Source organism: Panthera pardus, unplaced genomic scaffold (genome assembly GCF_024362965.1).
Source record: "Panthera pardus isolate Hobbes unplaced genomic scaffold, ASM2436296v1 HiC_scaffold_16, whole genome shotgun sequence".
Lineage (NCBI taxonomy): Eukaryota > Metazoa > Chordata > Mammalia > Carnivora > Felidae > Panthera > Panthera pardus.
This window is the reverse complement of record NW_026526721.1, coordinates 59,417,786-59,440,344: the sequence shown is the minus strand read 5'-3', so window position 1 is coordinate 59,440,344 and position 22,559 is coordinate 59,417,786. Positions and strand designations below refer to the sequence as shown.

General features: G+C 40.3%; 2 protein-coding genes across 15 annotated transcripts in view; one reads left to right on the top strand and one right to left on the bottom strand.

Moving 5' to 3' along the window:
- The window catches only part of SIDT1 (SID1 transmembrane family member 1), a 110,136-nt gene extending 108,489 nt beyond the window's left edge, over positions 1–1,647 (bottom strand). For 2 of the 4 annotated variants that reach the window (XM_019448399.2, XM_019448401.2), the window contains exon 1: positions 680–1,647. In XM_019448399.2, the coding sequence (XP_019303944.2) occupies positions 680–889 (210 nt within the window). In that variant the 5' untranslated portion in view covers positions 890–1,647. The remainder of the gene's footprint in view (positions 1–679) is intronic. The other 2 variants (XM_019448400.2, XM_019448402.2) reach the window with 1 other exon arrangement.
- A 10,818-nt stretch (positions 1,648–12,465) lies between these two features.
- Positions 12,466–22,559, top strand: part of SPICE1 (spindle and centriole associated protein 1) — a 65,471-nt gene continuing 55,377 nt past the window's right edge. For 6 of the 11 annotated variants that reach the window (XR_008422454.1, XR_008422453.1, XM_053903345.1 and 3 more), the window contains exons 1-2: positions 13,962–14,073; positions 21,734–21,832. Coding sequence is in view for 8 of the 11 variants with exons in the window: in XM_053903345.1 (XP_053759320.1) it covers positions 21,734–21,832 (99 nt within the window). In the remaining 3 variants the exon portion in view is untranslated. Of the gene's footprint in view, positions 12,587–13,961; positions 14,074–14,137; positions 14,255–15,982; positions 16,079–20,330; positions 20,425–21,731; positions 21,833–22,559 lie in introns of those variants that run through there. The other 5 variants (XM_019448393.2, XM_019448397.2, XM_019448394.2 and 2 more) reach the window with 5 other exon arrangements.

Genomic DNA, 22,559 nt, shown 5'->3' with positions numbered 1-22,559 from the left:
ACAGAAATAGGTCTAGAACTTTCAGACAATTACCCACCCTTATTTCACATCAAAACCTCCATAGATCAGCTGCTGGCTGCAGTTCAGACATCTCTGGCCAGGTCTTGTGGCTTTCTCTGAAGTACATACGTGTGACAGTAGTACAAAAACACAGGAAATGACTATTGAACACACAGAGGCTCGGCAGGCAGCTTGCGTCCATTCTCACACATTCCTATTTTAGATTCTGAGCAGCTCTCCCTCCCCATGCGCTATGAAATAGAAGGGTCTGGCCGAATCATCCAAATGAAATGAGGTTCCTTCTGAGAACCGCAGGGGATTAGAAACAGCGGTGCGGACCTTTCCCTCCGCAACCCTAGAAACCTTGAGTTTCCTAGAGAAAGGCCCACCAGGGGGCAGGAGCCACGGAAGGTGCAGGGAACCTGCGCCTCTACAAAGCCCGAAATGCCAGGGGACCAGGCCAGGGAAGGTGCGAGATGAACCGGAGTTGTCCCGGAGGCCGGTTGCGGGGGATGCGGCAGCTCTGGCAGGGCAGTGATTGCTTTGAAGAGAAAAGGGAGCGAGGGTCCTGTGGTCCCCAAGGGCTCCCGAGGTCAATTCCCGGGGGACCCAAAGCAGCGACGGGGCTCTGAGATCTGGCAAGTTCCTGGGAGTCGAGCGAGGAGAGCGAGTGTCTTACCTGGCCAGGCTGGCTGGTGTAGTTGAAGGAGTAGATGTTCTCGGTGCTGAGGCTCACCACCCCGCTGTAGACGCGATCGAAATCGGCGCCCCTGGCGGGGTCGCGGGGGTCTCCGCGCGCCAGGAGTTGCGCGGGGCGCGGGGATGCCGCCGCCCGCAGGAGCCAGGGCAGCAGCGCACAGAGCAGCGCCAGCCGCGGGCAGCCCCGCATGGTGGGCGCCGCGCCCCTGCCGCGAAGCAGAGCCTCCCTGGCGAGGGGGCGAGCGCAGAGCTGGTCCTTTCAAAGCCCCCTGCGGGCCCCGGCGCTACAGCGCAGCTCGGGCGATGCCAGGCAAGCCCCACCGGCGAGTGCTGGCAACGCGCGCGCGGGCGAAGGGTCGATCAAATATTGATGCAGCCGCCTGGGGTCTCCGCGGGAGGTCGCGGGCCGAGAGTAGTGGAGGCGGGGGGTAGGGGGGTCTCGGGCTGCTGCTGTGCTCTCCGGCTTCTACATCGTTTTCCTTCCCCCTTTCTCATTTCTGAGAATCCCCCACTTACCCAGCTAGAATTTCAACAGATCTCTTCCCTACTCAACCTCAAAAAAAAAAAAAAAAAAAAAAAGGCATAAGATACATTAGAAATGTTCACTAGTCTTAAAGAGTCAACCTGACCAGCCACCGAACAGGAAATAACAGTCTGTCTCAAGTAAATGTGTACCCTGGCTGCAAGAGAAGAAATAGAAAGCAACAGAGCCTGTCCCCAAAGAGGGTGCACGAGTTCGCTTTTCCTGTCTGCTACCTGCAGAGAACTCCTGCCCATCTGAATGATGGCTATTAATGCTCAGTTCTTCCTTCTCTAACAGCAACCCTTCCCAGACACCTGTTTTATTTATCATCTTCTCTTCTCCAGGAGTGCCTCACATCATCGCTTTCTCTCTCCCTCGCTGTATGTAGTAAATATGTACAGTCATAAAAGCAATGAATAGACAGGGTAAAGGAGACAATTTCGAACACCGCCTGAAGTCTGTTCCCGGAAGTTGTCAAGGACGACTCAGAGCAGCAAGGCTTATGCAGTGGGCATTTCTTTCCGCCCCAAGTTCTTGCCTACTTTACCTCTGCAATGATTTCTTAAATTCTGGGAGAATCCCTGGGATTCGGGATTGTTTTTCAAAAGAGAGAAACCACAGTCCATCATTAAAAGGAAATACCCTTCTGGCAAAATTTAGGGGATTCAATTTGAACACTTGAAGAGGCAGATGAAGGGTGAGGTGGGCAGAGGATCCCAGGGAAGTCTTTGTGGAATGTCGAACAATCACACTTCAGGTGTAGAAGAGGACTTACTGTTTTATTTTAGCTTCAAGTTATTTGTAAACTAGAAAATAAGATAATTGCATTGAACCTGAAGGATCATTTAAAGAGAAGCCACGAAGAAGAGATGATGTTCAAAGAGTTAAGTTACAGATTGAAATCCTAGCATTTACTGTTCAAAGGAAGGTTTTTTTTTTTTTTAAATTTAAAACTTCATTGAATTCCTATAACTTACTAAAATACCAAAAATTTGTTCCAAACATTTGGTATAATGTTTTATAACTGTGCAATCAGAAACCAATACTGATGGAAGATTGAGTTAGAGACTCCTTATTAGGATAATTTTCACTTAAAAAAATAAAGTTTAAAGTGCAGCTCATTGTTTTGAGAAATATAATAATTTCATCCAGAATTTGAATGATATTAAACCGCTGTATTTCAAATGTCTATGCCTCTTTTTAGGATTTAACAAAATTTCATAAACTTGAAGTTTCTAAAGTTCTTCCAGTTTAACTGGACTGGCCAGTTGAGGCACCCTCTAAGGGATAGGGTCATAGAGTTCTGCTCAATACCACAAGAGGTAAGGAACTCCTTATCCTTCTTTTGGGGGCAAGTGGCTACTTATTAGAATGATATTTCACATTCTAAATTGGAATCTGCCTCTCTTCCACTCACTGGCATGAATTCTGCCCTCTGGAGCCATAGGAATAAACCTAATCCTTCTTCCACATGACAGCCTTGTAGGTATTTGGAGGAGCTATGACCCTAACTGTAAGTAATGAAATTAGAAGCGATGAGAACAGATCCTTTATCTTAGCAAAGAACCCAAAATATTTACTTTAAAGCCATTATAGATGATATATATATACTAATTTGAATTACATATTACAAATCACTCTATACTGTGATCTAATCGTCATTCCACAGAATGACCTTAGGTAATTAACCTCCCAGGATCACAAGGGTGCTGTAAGGATAAGGGGGGTGGGAAGAAGAACGTATTTGACATTGTATTAGAAAGTTTAAAATGTCATATGGCCAAATATTGTTATTGTATGACTCCTAGTTCAACAGCTAAAAAGTTAAATATGGTCCATCAGCCAGGCTTGTAAAATATCTAACAATCCCAAGCTTGCACTGTGAGAGGCTAAATACACAAACAGATCATGACCAGACCATATATGAAAATAGACCTCTGACCCCAACCTCTACAGCAACTGGTCCTGGAAGACAAAACACAGTCTCTGTAGCAAATGGCCCAGAACAATCAGGACTTGGTCAGTGACTGCCAGCTTCCCCAGTTTTTGCCTCTGCTTCCAGCTCAGGATCAACTGGAGGAAGCTAAATATGCTCTACAAACCATAAAATGGCCCACTTCTAGTTAGCCTGCTCGCAGCTTCTCTGTGCTACCGAGGTCCAATCAGAGTATTTCTGAAACCTTCCCTTTTTTTTTCATTATAAAGCTTTCCCAGTCCCCTGCCTGCCTTTGAGTCTTGGTTAACCACAAGTGATGGTGGCTTGCTACAGCAAGCTCTGAATAAATAACCTCTGTTTTCATTTGAGTGGTTTTTGTTTATGTCCCTAGTTTTCCTTGAAGGTTCCGATGAGACGTTGTCTGCACTGCCTGTCACCGTGGACTCCATCCTTTAACCAGATGTGATACACACCAAGGCCCCTGCGCCTTACCCCTCGCAGTGTTGAGTGTGTGTTGACATGGTAAGTGAGCTTTTTGTCTGAGCTCCCCTTTCCTCGCTTTTGAGTTCTGTGGCTACCTAGTCTCAGTTGGATACATGGGTTTTGTTATTGGTTCCCATTTGTTTGGCATCTTTGGTGGAGTCAGGCTGTTCTTTTTCATCCCTTTTTACTCTCTCTTCTGCTTCTGTTTTGTGCTATGTTGTCTAAAAGTATTGTTTGTCACAACGTAGAACACTGGGCCAGCATTCTTTTGGACAAACTTTGCTTTGGATCACCTATCCTTTGTTTCATTTGTTTTGTCCTTAGAGTTTGGTTTTGATCCACAGAGAGCATTCTGTTTTTCCACCTGCCTTCAGGTGTAGGTCGTTGGGTCTACATTTGGAGGCAGCTACCTTCAAGTCGTGATCTCAAGACTCAAAGTGCACAAGCATCGTTTTCAGTTGCCAGCTCTTACAGGCTCAGCTAAGTCTAATTTTTCTCTTCCTTTTGGAGAAGTTCCTGATAAGTGTCTGCTCACTACAGTTCTAATTATTATTTTTTAATTAATTAACTTATTTTGAGAGAGACAGAGATAGTACAAGTGGGGGAGGGTGAGAGAGAGAGAGAGAGAGAGAGAGAGAGAGAGAGAGAGAAAATCCCAAGCAGACTCCATGCTGTCAGCACAGAGCCCAATGCAAGGCTCGAACCCATGAAGCCATGAGATCATGACCTGAGCTGAAACCAAGAGTTGGACGCTTACCTGACTGAATCACCCAGGCCCCCCTACAGTTCTAATTCTTACACCTATGTTTCAAGTGACATAACTTCACCAAGGATGACCTGGGCCTTCAATGGCCACTCTGTGGGACACTAGACTTGAACAAAATCATTTGACAGGTGTCTTAAAAAAGAAAAGGAACGAAGTTTTCTCAGATCCAATGGGGCCTACTTTTTGACTGGTTTGCAGAGGCCTTCAAATGAAATTTTGTGTTCAAAAATTGTTTCACTAAAATATTCTTTGGTCAAAGCTAGTGAAAAACTTGGCAAACTTAAACAATAATCTAGATTCATTTCCATAGTAAGCCTTCCCCCTCCTGGTCCTCCAGTTGCCTTCCTGTGGCCCCCTTCCCTCTAATATTCCTCCTTCTGCACCTCCTCCTTCCTCTTTCCCTTGTCCAGACCTCCTATCTTTTCCCAACAATTCTCTAAAACCTCCAAATGCTAATTGCCTCCAATGGTCTATCCCTCCCATAAGCCAGGTATGCAGATGACTATAGAATTTAAACCTCAGACCCAAGATGAATTAAGAAAGATTTTCCTAATCCCAAACAAGACTAGCAAAGATTCATAGAAGAATCTGTAATTCTTTGGGTGCACATAACCCAGAGTTGCCTGACCTATATCAATTTGTATGCATGTTGATCAGAACCTCCAGTGCTAAATCCTGGATAACACAAGCTGATTGGACCAATCTGGAGAGGGACCTACAGGATTCCTCTCTCCACAAAAAGCCTTAGGGTCAGGAAATGGGCTTGAAAAATAAGTCAAAATCTTCTTAAAGCCATACCTGAAACATTTTTAATAAAAGTTGATTACATCATAATTCAATGGTGTAAACACAAGGATGAAACTACAGGAGATTTCAGGATAAATAAAAATGGCTTTTGCCGGCACTAATCTTGCTGTATTAAATCCTGTCATCTTTGCTTAACTTCTTCTTTGGAGAAAATATAGAACACGAGTGTAAGTATTTCAGATAACTCAAAGATTTGTCCCTATCTCCCAGCCCTTAACTATAACTCTTGGGTCCTTGATCAAAAAACATCGTTTCCTGCTCTGTGATACCATATCTACAAATTTATTAGCGAGAGATATACTTCACAAATAGAACTGTAATATTAAAAACGGACACCAGAGGGACTATTTCTTGAGGTTTCAGAGGACTTGTCAATTCCTCATCAACTTGTGTCTGTTCTATATAATCCTTTCCTTCTCCACTATACTTAATGTATACTCCAGATACAGATCTTGAGATTGTACTTGACACTCTATGGGCTAATGTTCCCATGGACATAGGAAAAATAATTGGAACAGAATCTATTAAAGTTCAGATAGATATTACCAAACTGTTACCCACACATCACCAAGGGTAGAAACCTAAGCCAAAAAGTCTTTACGTTTTTAGTTGAGGGCCTTATATTGAGAGTCCTTTCATAACGTGCACTAATCCTTGTAACATTTCTGTCCTGCCAGAAATGGAAAGAATATATTGATTTATTCAAGATCTCAGGATATCAATACAATTGTTATCTTTCCTTCCCCATTGGTACCTAACCCAAATATCATCCTGTCATCAGTTCCTCCCCAAGCCACCTCCCTCAACGTAGTGGATCATTGCTGTGCCTTTTCGGGGTGTATCCCTACACTGAACAGTCAGTATTTTTTTTTGCCTTCATCTGAGAGGACATGGATATACATGGATAGCTAGGCCCTAAGGGTTTTTTGAAAGCCCCCTCCTATTTTCTTAGGTCCTTAATCAAGAACACAAAGATATGAGTTTCTCTTGTGGTTTATTTCTGATATAATATATAGATGATTTCCTACTTTGTTCAGAGAAGTCTATAGCTCTCAGTCTTAGCAGAAAAAAGGCATAATGTCGCAAAAAAGATAAATTACAATTTTGTGAAAACATAGTAGTATATTTAGGGTAGGGAGGGAAAAACATTCTCTCATGACAGGGTAAAGACAATCCACGACTATCATGGACCTTTCACAAAACTACAACTGAGATGATATCTGGGTCTCACTGGATATTTCAGACAAGGGGTGCATTTTTTTTCTGAGACTGTGGCACCTCTTTATGAAATGGCTAAGTCTTCAGTAAGATCCACTGTCTTCTGGGGTCCCAGGTTTTACACAAGCTTTCTTTAACCTGAAGAAGGCTCTTTGACAGTCTGCTTCTCTTGACATCCATAACAAAAGAAACCCTTTTGCTTATTTGTGCATGAGTGTTCTGGGGCTTAAAGCCTTGGAGTTTTAATTCAACTTCATGGAAACCATCAAAAACCCATCACTTGCTGTAGCCTCACCCTCACCCCATTGCAAAGGCTGATACCCTTTGTGTTATGGCAATACTGCCACTGCAAAACTTGTCGATGCTTCTGGGGAATTAGCTCCAGGTTCCCTGTTAGACTTTATGGTTCCTCATGCAGTACAGACTTTACTGCTGACTGAAAACACACAACACCTTTCAGTGAGTTGATTAACCTCTTATGAATTTCTGTTGACCCTCTCCCCCTTACATTACTATTGCTGCAACACCCTAAATCCTACCACTCTTCTGCTCTGAAGAAGAGGAACCCCATAACTGTGTTACTTCAGTGATGGGACTTTTCTGTACTTTGCTTGGCTTTATTAGAGACTTACACTGAGAATCTTGACCTAATATTTGTTCATGGGTCATACTTCAAAATTGAAACTGAAGTTATCAAGCTATCTCTAATGCTGTCACTAACCTAAACTGTCCTTTATAGGATAGTCCTCTATCTGAGGTAAAGTTAGTCCATATGGCAGAACTGATAACACTTAGAACTTGTTAACCAGCCAAAGACAAGATAGTAAACATGCATGCAGATAGCAGGTATGCTTGTGGAGTAGTACATGATGCTTTTAGAAACAAAAAGGTTTCCTCACCTCTGCTTTCCTCACCACCCCATCGAAAGTGGACAACAAGCTCAGGAATTTTTAGATGCATTTCTACTTCCTAGTGAGACAGCTATTGTAAAGATTGAGGCCCATGGTAAAGATTGAGGCCCATGGTAACAGAGATAATATGGAAGTTAAAGGACATGCTTTGGCAGATCATTTTGCCAAGAAGCCAACAAGCTGTCTTAACCAAGTTTATGATACTAACTAAACCCCCAAAGGATAAATCTCTGGATTGAGTCAAAGAGGCTATCATCAAATACTCACATTTAGCCTCTGATTTGGAAACAGAAGAATGGAAAAATGCAGCATACCCTTCACTAAGATAATCCTCAGCATGCTCAAGAAGGCCATTTGGTGGCACCAGAAGATTTCATGGATATTAGCTGAATTTCTCCATGAAGCTACTCATCAGGGTAAAGACAAATTGCTTACTATTTCAAACCAACACTGGTGGGAAACTTTAAAAAGACAGTGGAGATTATTTGTGGGTTATGTGTTACTTGTGAACAGCATATCCTGGAAAAACTGTAAAGATGAGGCATGGTAGGAACCAAAGCCTCAAGGATCCTTTGAATACCTTCAGATGAATTTTATCCAGCAATCACTCTCCACAGGATTTGTTTATTTTTAGGATGGGTTGAAGCATTTTCTTGCTGAAAATCTTGGCTGAAATTTTTTTCAGTCTCTGAAAAGCTACTTGATTTTGTTTCCAACCTGGGACATACCAATTTTTATATTAAATGACCAAGACATGATTTATATGAATCCTTTTAAAAGAACTTTGTAAGGCATTACCCCTTCTCAAAAACTGTGCTGTCCTTACCACCTACAAACTTCTGTAAAAATCCAAAGAAACATGGTGTCCTTTAATTAAAATTAGCAAAACTGTCAGAAATACTCGAGCTTCCTTGGGTAAAAGTACTCCCACTAGCCCATATGGCCATCTGATCCATTTCCTCAGGGACACATTGGTTATGTTCTTATGAACTGTTAACAGGAAGGCCCATACATTTAGAAATTATATGCCTGATATTAGACTCTTCTCTGCTGCACGGATATGTGGCAAAATATTGTACTATACCCAGTCCTATCATGAACAGCTTAAGCCCAGCTTCCCACAACACTTCTAAAATAGGCTCCTTATGGCCATTACCCAGAAATTTCATGTTGGAAGAGACATTGGATAAAAAAAAATGCTCTTAAACCTCACTGAAAGGTATCTTATCAGATATTATTACAAATCTTGCCAATATGAAGAAGAATCAATGTCATTAAAAGATATAAGCAGTTGTGGAAACAAAGTCAACTGGTATGAGAACAAACAGACTATTTATTCAGAACTTAATATAGGGAGGATTTCGGCCACTATCACTTGCATTTGTCAGAGACTCAAAGACAGGAGGGGAGTGGAAAAGGTTTATAGTGAAGGGAAGGGAAGACTTCAAAAACACTGATTCGAAGTTGGAATGGGGAAGCTGGAGGTAGACTAAGTAGAAGCAGGATATCTTATGGTTTGGGGAACACATTTGGCTCACATTTGGACCACCCAGAGAAAGCTATATAAACAGCTTTCTTAGTATAACTGACATATTTCTTAGTATAACTTCACATATTTAAAGCACACATATCACCTGTGTTATATACATACATATCCATGAAACCATTATCTATATATTCATTACTCTCTAAAGTTTCCTTCCTCCTTTATATCTCTCTCCTGCTTCCTTCCTTGTTTCCTTTCTATTCCCAAGTGACAGCTGGTCTGTTTTCTGTCACTATATTAGTTTTCATTTTCTAGAGTTTTATATGAATGGATCCACACAGTATGTACTTTTTTTTAGTTTGGCTTCTTTCGCTCAGCATAATTATTTTGTTAGAAGAGTTTTGTTAAAAATTTTCTAAGAATTTTTACATCTATATTCATGAGAGATATTGGTGTGTAGTTTTTCTTTTTTTGCTTGTTTTTTTTTTTTTTTTTTTGCTTTTGTTTGTTTCTTTTTTTTTTTTTTTTTCTTTTTTGTAATGGTCTGGTTTGGGTATCAGGGTAATGGTGGCCTCAGAGTGTGAGTTGGGAAGTATTCCCTCCTTTTCCATTTTTTTTGAGATAGTTTGTTTAGAATTGGTGATATTTCCCTCCCAAATGTTTGTAGAATTCATCAGTAAAGCCATCGGGGCCTGTAGTTTTCTACGTGGGAAGGTTTTTTTGTAACTGGAATTTAAATTTCTTTAATAGATACAGAGCTATTCATTCAGGTTATGCATTTTTTTTTTTTGAGAAAGCTTTGGTAATTTATGTCTTTCAGGAAAGTGGTTCATTTTATCTATATTATCAAATGTATTACCATACAGTTGTTCAAAATACATTCTTTGCATCTATAGAATATTTCACCTTTCTCATTCTGATATTGGTAGTTTATAGGTAATTTTCCTGATCAATTTGTTTAGAGGTTTAGCTATTTAATTAATCTTCTCAAAGATTCAACTGTCAGTGTCATTAGTTTTATTATTTTTGGCCTATTTTATTGATTCAGTTTTAATATTTATTATTTTCTTTCTTCTTACTTTGGATTTAATTTGTTTTATTTATCTAATTTCTGAAGGCAAAAGCTGAGATCACTGATTTGAGATCTTTTCTAATATAGGTGTTTAGTGCTATATGTTTCTTTTGAAGTACTATTTGAGTTACATTTCACGAATTTTGTAATGCTGTATTTCATTTTCATTTAATTCAAAATACATTGTTTTGATTTCTTGTTGACTAATGGCTTTTTAATAAGTATATTATTTTTCCCCAAATTTTGAGGGATTTGACAAGAATCATTATATTACTGATTTCTAATTTAATTACATTATAGTCAGAGAATATTCCTGGTATGACTTGAATATTTTTGAATTTATTGAAATTTGTTTTATGGTCCAGATTATTGTCCATCATGCTAAAATTTCTGTATATACATGAACGGAATGTTGTTCTGGTTGTTATTCTTCTGGTTGTTAGAGTAGTGTTCTATAAATATCAATCAGGTCAAAACGATTGATAGTGTTGTAAAGCCTATTATAACTTTGCTGGTTTTCTGCCTACTTGTATTATAAATTATTCAGTGAAGGGCATTGAAATTTCTTAAAAAAGTTTTTTTTTTAATGTTTATTTTTGAGAGAGAGAGAGAGCGCATGCGCGCGAGCATGGGTGGGGGATGGGCAGAGAGAGAGGGAGAAAGAATCCGAAGGAGACTCCACATTGTCAGCATGCAAAGCCCCATATGCGGCTTGAACGCAAGAACTGTGAGACCATGATCTGAGCTGAAGTCAAATGCCAAACCCACTAAGCCACCCAGGCACCACAGGGCATTGAAATTTTTTACTATAATTATGAATATTTTATTTTACAATGCAGTTCCATCAGTTTTGCTGCATTTATTTTGAAGCTCTCTTATTAAGTGAATAAATGTTTAGGATTTTTATATATAGGATATATATATTGGATTTTTACATATTTTTGATTGAATGTCCTTTTTGCCATTGTGAAATCATCTTTAAATTTTTTTTTTAATGTTTATTTATTTTTGGGAGAGAGAGAGAGAGAGTGAGTGGGGGAGGGGCAGAGAGAGGGGGAGACACAGAATCTGAAACAAGCTCCAGGCTCTAAGCTGTCTGCACAGAGCCCAATGCAGGGTTCAAACTCACAGGCCGCGAGATCATGACCTGAGCAGAAGTCAGCCGCCTAACTGACTGAGCCACCCAGGCACCCCTGAAATCATCTTTTTTTATCCCTGGTAATATTCTTTGCTCTGCAAACTAGTTCATCTAATACTGATAAAGCCATTCCAACTTTCAATTAACTAATGTTAGCATGATATATCTTTTTCCATCTTTGTGCTTTAAACTTCCATTTTTATATTTAGTGTATGTTTCTTCTAATAGGCATCAATTAAAAAAAATACAATCTGACCATCTCTGCCTTTTAATAGTGGTATTTAGACCATTTGCAATATTTATTTATTTTTAAAGTTTATTTATTTATTTTGAGAGAGACAGAGACAGCATGAGTGGGGGAGGAACAGAGAGAGAGGGACAGAGGGAGAGAATCCCAAGCAGGCTCCACAATGTTGGCACAGTGGGGCTTGAACTCATGGAAACTGTGTGCTCATGACCTGAACTGAAATCAAGAGTCGGACATTTAATCAACTGAGCCACCCAGGCAAACCTAGACCATTTACATTTAATATAATAATTGATATGAATCTATCATCTTGATATTTATTTCCTATTTCTCTAGCCTGTTGTTTCCTTTTTTTGTGCTTTTTCTGCTTCTAGATTAATCAAATAAATTTTAGTATCTCTTTTGTAATGTCTTTTTTTATAAATATCTCTTTTATTATTTTAGTGATGGCTTTAGGTTTATGATGCACATCTTTAACTTATTACATCTACCTGCAAGTAATATTATATATGTCAGGAATAATTTAAGAACCTTACAATAATAGACTTCCACTGGTCTACTCTGGCCTTTATACAATTGTTCCTGTGCATTTTACTTTTACATATACCATAAACCTCATAATACATTTTTATTATATTTATTTAAGTAGTTAATTACTTTTAAAGAGATTAAAATTATAAGAAAAATAATTGTATATATTTATCCCTAAAGGTATTTCTAGTGCTCTTCATTATGTAGACTCAGATTTCTATCTGGTATTATTTTCCTTCTGCTTCAAGTATTTACTTTAACATTTCTCATAGTGAGGATCTCCTGGTGATAAATTGTATCAGTTATGTGTGGAAGCAGTTATGTGTGGGAGCATTCTCATTGAAAAAAATATTTTTGACAGAAAAGAATTCTAGGTTAACACCTTTTTTCTTTCAATACACTTAAATGTTCTATGCTGTCTTTTTGCTTACAAAGTTCTAATGAGAAATAAAATGTTATCCTTATTTTTGTTTCTCTGTAATGTTTCTCTCCGGCAGCTTAAAACATTTTTTTAAAAATTATTATTACTGGTTCTGAGCAATTTAATTATTATGTACACTGATGTAATGTTCTTCATCTTTCTTTTGTTTAGGTTTTGTTGAGCTTCTGGAAGGCAGATTTGTGGGTAAAGATGTGATAGAAGGACTGAATTAGCAATGGGAGCTTATGGAAATTCTCTTCAGATTGCTTCAGTGTTATCAATCAAGTAGGAAGCAAGGTCACTGGCTAAGACTGAGGACAGAAGAAGATACGTTGGCCATGACAGAAGGTATAAAGTCGTCCTGTAGGAAGGTGGGAGAAATCACTGGGGCATCTTTTTTTTTTTTTTAATTTTTTTTTTTAACGTTTATTTATTTTTGAGACAGAGAGAGACAGAGCATGAACGGGGGAGGGTCAGAGAGAGGGAGACACAGAATCTGAAACAGGCTCCAGGCTCCGAGCTGTCAGCACAGAGCCCGACGTGGGGCTTGAACTCACTGACCGTGAGATCATGACCTGAGCCGAAGTTGGCCGCTTAACCGACTGAGCCACCCAGGCGCCCCTACTGGGGCATCTTTAATATGGTCTTCAGGCATCTTTTAAGGGCACACTTAAAATTAGTAATCATGAATTTAAAGTTAGCATGTTGGGTGTTTTTCTCCTTCCAGTTTCAGCTGCAAAGATGCAGGCACTTAGGAGTTTTGCAATGGCCAGAACTGTGGTTTTGCCCAGAATTACAGTAATTCAGAGAGGGGCAGGGACTTGAGAATGTATGCAGGGAGTGATTATATTGATTGACCCGTCAATATATGTACATAAAATTTCCCCAATCAGAGTGGAAACTGTTTCAAGGTAGTTCTTTGCATCTAGAAGGTGCTGAAGATGTATTTGCTGATGATCCCTGTACGGATGTGTCTTAACAGTAGAAAACCAGGGACTAAACGAAGTTGTCTTACTGGAGCAAATTAACTCCATTTTCAAATAAAATGCTTTGTAAAGTCCTTACCATAGCCTACACAGCTCTTCCTGTTCTGGGGCTAACCTATTAAGTCAGCTTCTCTAACAAGCTCCCACTGCTCTCTGATCTCCAGATATACTGAACTTCCAGTTTTTTGTTTTTGTTTTTGTTTTTTTTTTTTTTTATTGCATTTGCCACACAGCTTTGCGTATGTGGCTCCCTCTGCAGGAATGTTTTATTCTTTCTTGGTAGCTGACCCATGCTTTTCAGCTTTCCTGAGTAATTCCAACAAATATTCCTATAAATTTCGTATCTAGTTAGTATCTTCTAGCACTTGTCACAGTCCTAATTTTACATTTGTGTCTGTTGACAGCTGTTTACTACTATGCAGTAAGCTTTCTGAAGACAGGGATCTTGCCTATTTTTAGATCCCGCAGGACCTAGCATTAGTCTATGGCACATTGATAGGCGGCAATATTTCTGGAAAAAAAAAAGGTGAATGCAAGTCAAGCTTCGTGTGGAGAGCGACATCTTTCTCTTAGAGAATTCACGAGAAACTGGCTAATGCTACATGCCTACCCTCGAAAGCTTTGCCCAGAACCTTGCACAGAGCACACGGACGAGGGACTGCCTCCACCCACCACACTCCCTGCCAGCCTTTGGGACGCGCCTGCGCTCTGGCCCCACCGGATGTACGGCCCTCGGGTAGCCTAGGCAACATTCCGGAAGTGGCGGGCTGCGTTAACCTGTGGCGGGCCCGGCAGTTCTGGAGCTTGAAGTTTTAGTGGCGGTGGAGGCAGCCGTCGGGAAACGGCAAGGCAGGTTGCGATGACGTGGCGGAGGCCTTCAGCCTGCAGCCCGACCGAGTCTTAGGGACCGGGCTACAGGGCGGAGAGAACGGTGGTGGCGTCTCCCTTCTGTTCCCTAGAGCTCCGGGCGTCTGGGTGGAGGATCTTTACTACGGAAAGCGCACGGCGACTCTGTGTTTTGCTAGTGTGTGTGCGTGTCAGGTTGCGTGTCTGGGTGTGTTGCTGTCTGGCACGCTCCCCTTAGGCGTACCCTGAGTGTGTGCACCGCTGTCGGGCACTTGTGCGCAGAGCTGAGAGTTGGGGCTACCCTGTTGTAGCTTTTAAGGAGTTTACAGTCTAGTAGGAGACAGACTGACTACCCAGGGTACTTGGGGACTGGGAGGGTCATTTAAGTCGACTGATGGCCGGGAAAGAGTGTATCAGGAGGGGCAGCTTGAATGAGTGGGAGTTAGCCGCGTGGAAGGAAGGGAGTGAAAGTGTGAAGGGTGTTCCACGCGGAACGTAAAGAATGGGTGGAACTACTCGTGAAGACGAGAGCTGAATGTATGGGAGATGTGAGGAGAAAAGACTGGAAAGAAAAGTCAGCCGGGCCGCAAGGCAGGGAGAGGGTCCGAGTGCCTCCCTGCGGGAGGGAGCAGTAAAATCTTTTGGGGAAGAAAGCAAAGGGCTGAGAGCTATATTGTATTCTTACATCTGGGTAGAGGATTGATTGAAAGGACAGTGTTTGGAAAGGACAGCGTTTGGACTTGTTTCCCTTTCATCAGTTTTCCACTAGTCAAATCTCATCATAATTTACCTTATCTAAAATCCTCCAGTGACTTCCTATGGGTTCTTTAGAATAAGTGTTCAAATTACTGTAGCTTACAAAGCCATGATCTGGCCTCCGCCTTTCTTTTTATCCTCTTTTTAGCCTCTCACCTCAAATCTGTTAGTCAAACTGCTCAAACCACTTGTAAATGCCTTTTCTGCCACCGGAAACATTTTTTTCCCCCACTTCTAGCTTTATTCATACATTAGCTCTCAGCTTAAACATTTTGGGGGCAATTAGAGGAATGCAGTGGTCTTTTCTTACTTTGTAGAGTAAGGTATTTCCATGACACTGAATTTACTTTCTGTGTTACCCATTTTTTGTAATTACTCATTTAATTGTGGTCTTCTGATAAACCCTAAGCTCTGTGAGGGTGCAGCCTATTGTACTTTCTTTCTGTATCTCGTGACTGGCGCTTGGCAGGTGCTTTCAAAATATTTGTTGAAATAATGTATAATGAAATGAGCAAATGGGTGAAAGGGAGTTCAATTAGGAGAAATGAGAGCTTGGACAAAAACGGTGGTGGTAGAAATGAAGTGGGGATAGGGGAGAGACATATTTCAGGGAAAGAGTGAATAGATCTGTATCTGATTGGAACAGAAGATGATGCTAAGGTTTTAAACCGGAGCAAACAGAAGGATGGTAATTCTGTAAGTTCGGAGCACGCCAATTGTATATCAAGAACTAGAGGTTGGTGGGGAGGGAGGAGCATGGATGATAAGCTGTATTTTGACTACACTGTATGTGAGACATTTGGAAGATGTGCCCAGAAGGCAGTTGGAAATGAGGTGTGTTGAGGAAAGGTGTGGAGCCTTGATTTGTGCTTGTTTGCTCAGTGCATTTGTAGTTTTGCTTAAGGGTGTGGGTGAGATCACTGAGGGAAGAGGTGAACTGCCTATTGGTGATCTAGCAAACAAGCTGCATAAGAATTGGCACCGTATTAGACCTGTTTACTATTTTATCGCCAGTGTCATCCAAAAAGAATTATTGCATGAAGAGAGAGGGTGTCCAATGGAAAGACAAGAGGATTGGGATACAACTGGGTGAGGCTTCTTGGTTATGTGGTATCTGAGGAGGCGCCAACAGAGCCTGCAAAGAAAGGGATAGATGAATAGGAGAGAAACCAGGAGGAAGAGTGCCATGGAAGTCAAGGGAGGGGAGGGCTTCCAGGAGTGGGAGTCTGTAGAGTTGGAAAGGGCTTGAAAGGTAAGACGACACCAATAATTTTATCTGTTAGGAAGCTATTGATATTTTAGATTTTCTCCAAACAGGCCTAGATTTTCTGGGCTGTGCTGATTTTGTACTCCTTAGTACTACAAACCGTCAGAATATCTCTACAGTCTGACATTTCAACATGTAAACTATAGCTCCCGTATGAAATCTGATTTCTCTGAGTAGCACAAGAATCTCTCTGTCAGACCATAGAGTCTGATCCTGGGTTAAGAAAAATATGGTCATCTTTATTGGTGATGTTCAGGAGAACACTTTTCAGTGCAAAGGTGGTTCCCATGTTACAAAAGTTTGATGTGTAACTGTGGGTTAGTACATAAAAGTGCCAAAATATGCCTCTCCTTCATTCCTTCATGAAATTTGTTGGTGGAAGGAAGTCCATAGGTGGGATAGCAGCTTAGTTCTACCTTTGTGATCTTAGCACACACAGGCTGAACTTAGAGTTGGCCAGTACATTAGTCTCCTGTGCTGTGTTACAAATTACCACACACTTAGTGACTTAAAACAATACTCATTTATTATCTCACAATTCCTGTGGACAGGGTACCATGCTTAGGGTCTCACAAAGTTGTGATTAAGGTGTTGGTGGTCTGCATTCTCATCTGGAACCCAGCTTGGGAAAAATCTTCCTTGAGGCTCACCTCACTTAGGTTGCTGGCAGAATTCATTTCCTTGTGTCTGTATGCCTTGTATGCCTTGGGAGGGGGGCGTGGTGGTCTTCATACTGACTTTCTGCTGGGGGCTTCCCACAGTTGTCTGAATTCTGTGCCATACGGCCCCTCCCCCCTTTTTAAGTAGGCTCCACGCCCAGTGTATGCTCTGTGTGGAGCCCAAGGTGGGACTTGAACTCATGACCTTGAGGTCAACACCTGAGCTGAGATCAAGAGTCAGACGCTCAACCAACTGAGCCATCCAGGCACCCTCCCTTCCCCCACCCCCTGCCCCCACCATATGGCCCTTTTTACAGACAGTCACAGTGACAGTTGGCTTCTTCAAGGCCAGCAGGAGGACTCTCTTGCTCTACTCTCCTTATATAACATAAGGCTTATATATAAGACTTATAAGACTATATATAAGACTTATATAACGTAATGTGATCAAAGGAAGGATATCTCACATTTGTCTTGTTTTACTGGATAAAACAAATCACGGGGGAAAAAAAACTAAATAAGCCATGGATCCTGCCCAAACTCAAGGGTCAGGGATTATACAATGGTCATGATTCATTGTGAGTTGTCTTAGAGTAACCACAGCCAGCTTTGCTAGGCTAAATTGAAGTGAAAAAAAAAAAAAAAAAAAGATAACAGTTGTATACTCAGTTCATTCAGACTTTCATAACAAAATACTAGACTAGATAGCTTATAAATGAGAGGTTTTTTTCTCATAGTTCTGGAGGCTGGGAAGTCCAGTATCAAGGCTCTAGCATGGTCGTGTTCTGGTAAGGCTCCTCTTCCTGGTTCATAGCCAGCATACCTTGCTGTGTCCTCACATGGTGAAAGGGGTTAGAGATCTCTCTGGAGCCTCTTTTATGACGGCACTAGCCCCATTCATGAGGGCTCTGCCTCCCAAAGACCCCACTTTCCAAAGGCTCCATCCATCTCCTAATTCCATCACTTTTGGGGGTTAGAATTTAACATGAATTTGGGGGGGACACATTCAGACCATAGCATATCCCTTCATTTCACCACTGTTTTCGGCAGTGAATATGGAGGTGTTTTGAACCTAACATTTTCTTATGCTAAAATTGATAACTGTTGATATTTCCACAAATAATACTCAGGCATTTGATCAATTGTTTATATTAATTTCCTTGTCTCTTTGCTTAAGAAAAGTTCTGTTTGAATACATTATATTTATCATCAGAAGTCACCATTAGTGTACAAATAGCTATGATTTAAAAAGTACTGCTTTTCCTAAATTTCAAATATTGTGATGTTGAGGGCCTCACGAATGAAAGAAACAAGTACCTGGGCCTTTTGACTGCTCATAAGTTTTTGCATACTTCAGATTCATGGTAGGTTTTTCACAATTGAGGCTTGTAGAATTTCAGCCCCTGAATAAGTATAGGATTTTAAATAATGTAACATGAAATGAATTATCTTAGGAGTAACCTGGGTTCATTGTAGAGAATTTGGAAAATATAGAACCAATCAGACATAACACAGTGTTGGTACCATTTTCTAGGCGGTGCATTACATTTAGACCTGGTGTTGAATGTCACCTCCAAGCTGCCCATTATTTGTGACTTTGAGCAATATAATATACGTAATCTCTCTAAGCCCCATTTTTCTCATTTGAGAAATGGTTAATAGCTACCAGTGACATCATCGTCATTAATCCTAAATAGAACTTAGTATGTGCGAGGCAGGGGATCTAAGCACCTTATGTATTTAATTAGTTCCATTTTACAATTACTGGCAAAGCTGGGATGTGAACCCAGACAGTCTGGTTTCAGAGTGTACTCTTTTTTTTTTTTTTTTTTTTTTTTAAATTTTTTTTTCAACATTTTTTATTTATTTTTGGGACAGAGAGAGACAGAGCATGAATGGGGGAGGGGCAGAGAGAGAGGGAGACACAGAATCGGAAACAGGCTCCAGGCTCCGAGCCATCAGCCCAGAGCCTGACACGGGGCTCGAACTCACGGACCGCGAGATCGTGACCTGGCTGAAGTCGGATGCTTAACCGACTGCGCCACCCAGGCGCCCCCAGAGTGTACTCTTAACCACTGTGCTGTATTGTCTCTCAAGAAAGTATGTGCCTCATAGCGTTGTGGGATTAAATGTGAAGTGCTTAGCATAAATAAGTGCTTATAAGATATATTAATCAACAATTAATTAATAATGTATGTATATCCCATTATACTGTATATATGCAGTGGAATATTACTTGGTGATGAAAAAGACTGAAATCTTTTCATTTGCAACAATGTGGATGCAACTAGTGTATGATAATAAGCGAAATAAGTCAATCAGAGAAAGACGAATATCATATGATTTCACTCTTATGTGGAATTTAAGAAACATAACAGATGAACATAGGGGAAGGGAAGGAAAAATAAGTTAAAAACAGACAGGAAGGCAAACCATAAGAGACTCTTAAATACAGAGAACAAACGGAGGGTTGATGGAGGGGAGGTGGGTGGGGGATGGGTTAATTGGGTGATGGGCATTAAGGAGGGCACTTGTGGAATAAGCACTGGGTGTTATATGTATGTTATGAATCACTGGGTTCTACTGAAACGAGTACTACACTATATGCTAACTAACTTGAATTTAAATAAATTAATCTTACAACTAAATCACTAATTCAATACATTATGATACACATGCTTAGCTTTTTTAAATGTTGAAAAAAATTAGTGAAACAATTCCACTTTTAAAAAATATCAAGTATGGGGCGCCTGGGTGGCTCAGTCGGTTAAGCGTCCGACTTCGGCTCAGGTCATGATCCCACGGTTCGTGGGTTCGAGCCCCGTGTCAGGCTCTGTGCTGACAGCTCAGAGCCTGGAGCCTGTTTCGGATTCTGTGTCTCCCTCTCTCTCTGCCCCTCCGCCACTTGCACTCTGTCTCTCTCTGTCTCAAAAATAAATAAAAATAAATAAATAAATAAATAAAATTGGAGTATTTGTGTTTCTATTGTTGAGTTGTAAGGTTTTCTTTTTTTTAAAATATATTTTGGATCCAAGTTCCTTATCAGATATGAATTGCAAATATTTTCTCCCATTCTGTTGGCTGTCATTTCATTTTCTTTCTTTCTTTTTTTAATGTTTATTTTTTTGAGAGAGAGAGAGAGAGCATGAGCAGGAGAGAGGCAGAGAAGGGGAGAGAGAGAATCTGAAGCAGGCTCCATGCTATCAGTGTAAAGCCTGTTGTGGACTTGAACCCACAAACCGTGAGATCATGACCTGAGCTGAAGTCAGATGCTGAACTGACTGAGCCACCCAGGCGCCCCCTCATTTCAGTTTCTTCATGGTGTCTTTTGAAGCACAAAAGTTTTAGATTTTGATGGAGTCCACTTTATTTTTTCTTTGGTTTCTTTAGTGTTCTATATTTAGTGTTATATCTAAGAAACCATTGCTTAACCCAAGGTTCATGAAGATTTATGCTTACGTTTTCTGTTGGGAGTTTTGTACTTTTAGCTCTTACACTGAAGTTGGTAGTTTAAGTTAAGTTGTATATATGTTGTGAGGTAGAGGTCTTAATTCATTCTTTTTTGTATGGATTTCCAGTTGTTCCAGCACCATTTGTTGAAAAGACTGTTCTTTCCCTATTGAATTATTTCTCGGCACCTCTGTTGAAAATATACTGATTGTAAATGTAAAGGTTTGTTCTGGACTTTTAGTTCTATTCTATTCCACATTTTTAAAATGGTATTTATGGTTCTGCCACTTACTGTGTGACCTTCACAGTTGGTTAACTATTTGTCCCTTGGCTGTAAAATGAGTGACAAATAGTAAGTACTTAATGGAATTATTGTTAGAATTAAAGGAAGTACTGTGTAGGAAGAGCTTACTTGGAACACTACCTTGTAGACAGCATGCACATAATATGTGTTAGCTAATGCCATCATTATCACCATCTTCACTGTCCTCATCATTATCAGCATGATCACTATAACACAAGTTAAAGATTTTTCTCTAACTTGTAAAAGCCAGGTTTCTCTCTTTGCTGGATTGTAAAACCTGAAAATAGATAACATGTTTGAGGAATGAATATGATGGATTAAGACAGAATGCAAAGAGGACTAAGGAGAAGCCTATGAAAATACTTGCATTTAGGTGTTTTTATTACAGTCGACTAAATAATTTTTTAAAATGTACATAAGGAAAATACTACAGTCTTTTGTTTTAAGATAATTTGGAATAAGGGGGTCAGCTGGAAAGTTCTGTAATTATTTAGCTGTGTAATGAAGTTCATGTATATGTGTTGCTTGTTAAAAGTCATATATACATATTGTAAAATCCTAGTATACAGAGACTATGAGTCTTTTTCAAATTTTGTGTAATGTTTAGTCCAGTATCCTTAGCATTGCTATTTCAAGTGCCAAGCAAATGTTGGCAATTTCCAAATGCTAGTTTAGTATCAATAGTCATCCCCATTTAGTATTATGTGGAAATATACTAGAAATGATATAACTCACTTGTTTTCTAAACTTTGGCCACCTTTATTTTAAGTAAACACATACATATCTGGTAGTGGTTTTGAATGCTAGAATGCTTAATAAAGAACTCCAACTCTCTGCCTTTTTCCTTTTGCTTTTAGATTGTTAGCATGTTGACTGACATTTTCTCTATTAATGGTGAAGTTTAACTGATGACAAAGCTTGTGACTACTGCCATAGCTCTGTTTTAGGTCATAATTCTTATTCCTGGAGTTCTTTGTTAAGCAAATATACATAAGTTATTAACTTGAAACCTGATTTCAAGTTAAAACCTGTTTTATTATAGTTATCAGTACAGTTTTCTAATTGTGAAGTAAAAGAACCAAGTATTTTTGGTAGGCTGTTCCCTTCATAATGCTTAAATTTTTCTACTGACACTTTATTTTCTTAGATGTCTTTGTTCCCATCTGGTGATACCTAATTACCACTTTGTCTTATATTTTAAAAATGTGGTATGATTATTACTTCTAGATGTCACTTGTCAGAGTGAACCGTTATGGTACCCGAGGAGGAGGAAGGAAAGCGCTGAAAGTAAAGAAGAAGAAAACGTCAGTGAAGCAAGAATGGGATGTAAGTCTAGGCGGGATAATAAACCTGTAAGATTGCTCTGGAGGAATAGATGTGATGACATGAACCTAGTCTACACAAGACAGTGCTTTAAATGTAATAGGGCTCAATAGATTTCTGGGAGTGTTTAAGAGCAGAATCCTTTGGGGATTTTTTTAAGAATACACATGCGAGGCTCGTAACCTCTACCTCCTTTGAAGAAAGAATCTTAAGAGAGTGGGGAGTGTTTTTAAAAATCTCCCCTCCCGAACTTTGTTTTTTTTTAATTTTTTTTTTTTTAACGTTTATTTATTTTTGAGACAGAGAGAGACAGAGCATGAACGGGGGAGGGGCAGAGAGAGAGGGAGACACAGAATCGGAAGCAGGCTCCAGGCTCTGAGCCATCAGCCCAGAGCCTGACGCGGGGCTCGAACTCACGGACTGTGAGATCGTGACCTGAGCTGAAGTCGGGCGCTTAACCGACTGAGCCACCCAGGCACCCCTCCCCTCCTGAACTTTGAAAACTCACTGCTTAAGGCAACTGTAGCTAACCTGTGTTGCTGAAGTCTGAATTTTTTTGGTACTTTTTTTAGATTTGCCCATGGCAACCAGTGACATCATAATCATATGAGTGGCATTTTTGGCTGATAAAATGGGTGATTCTTACTCTCTCTCCTGAATTGTTTGTTTTTCACCTCCCGAGGCTGGTCAGTTTCAGTAGAAAGGTTCTGTTAAGATGTAAGACAAGTCT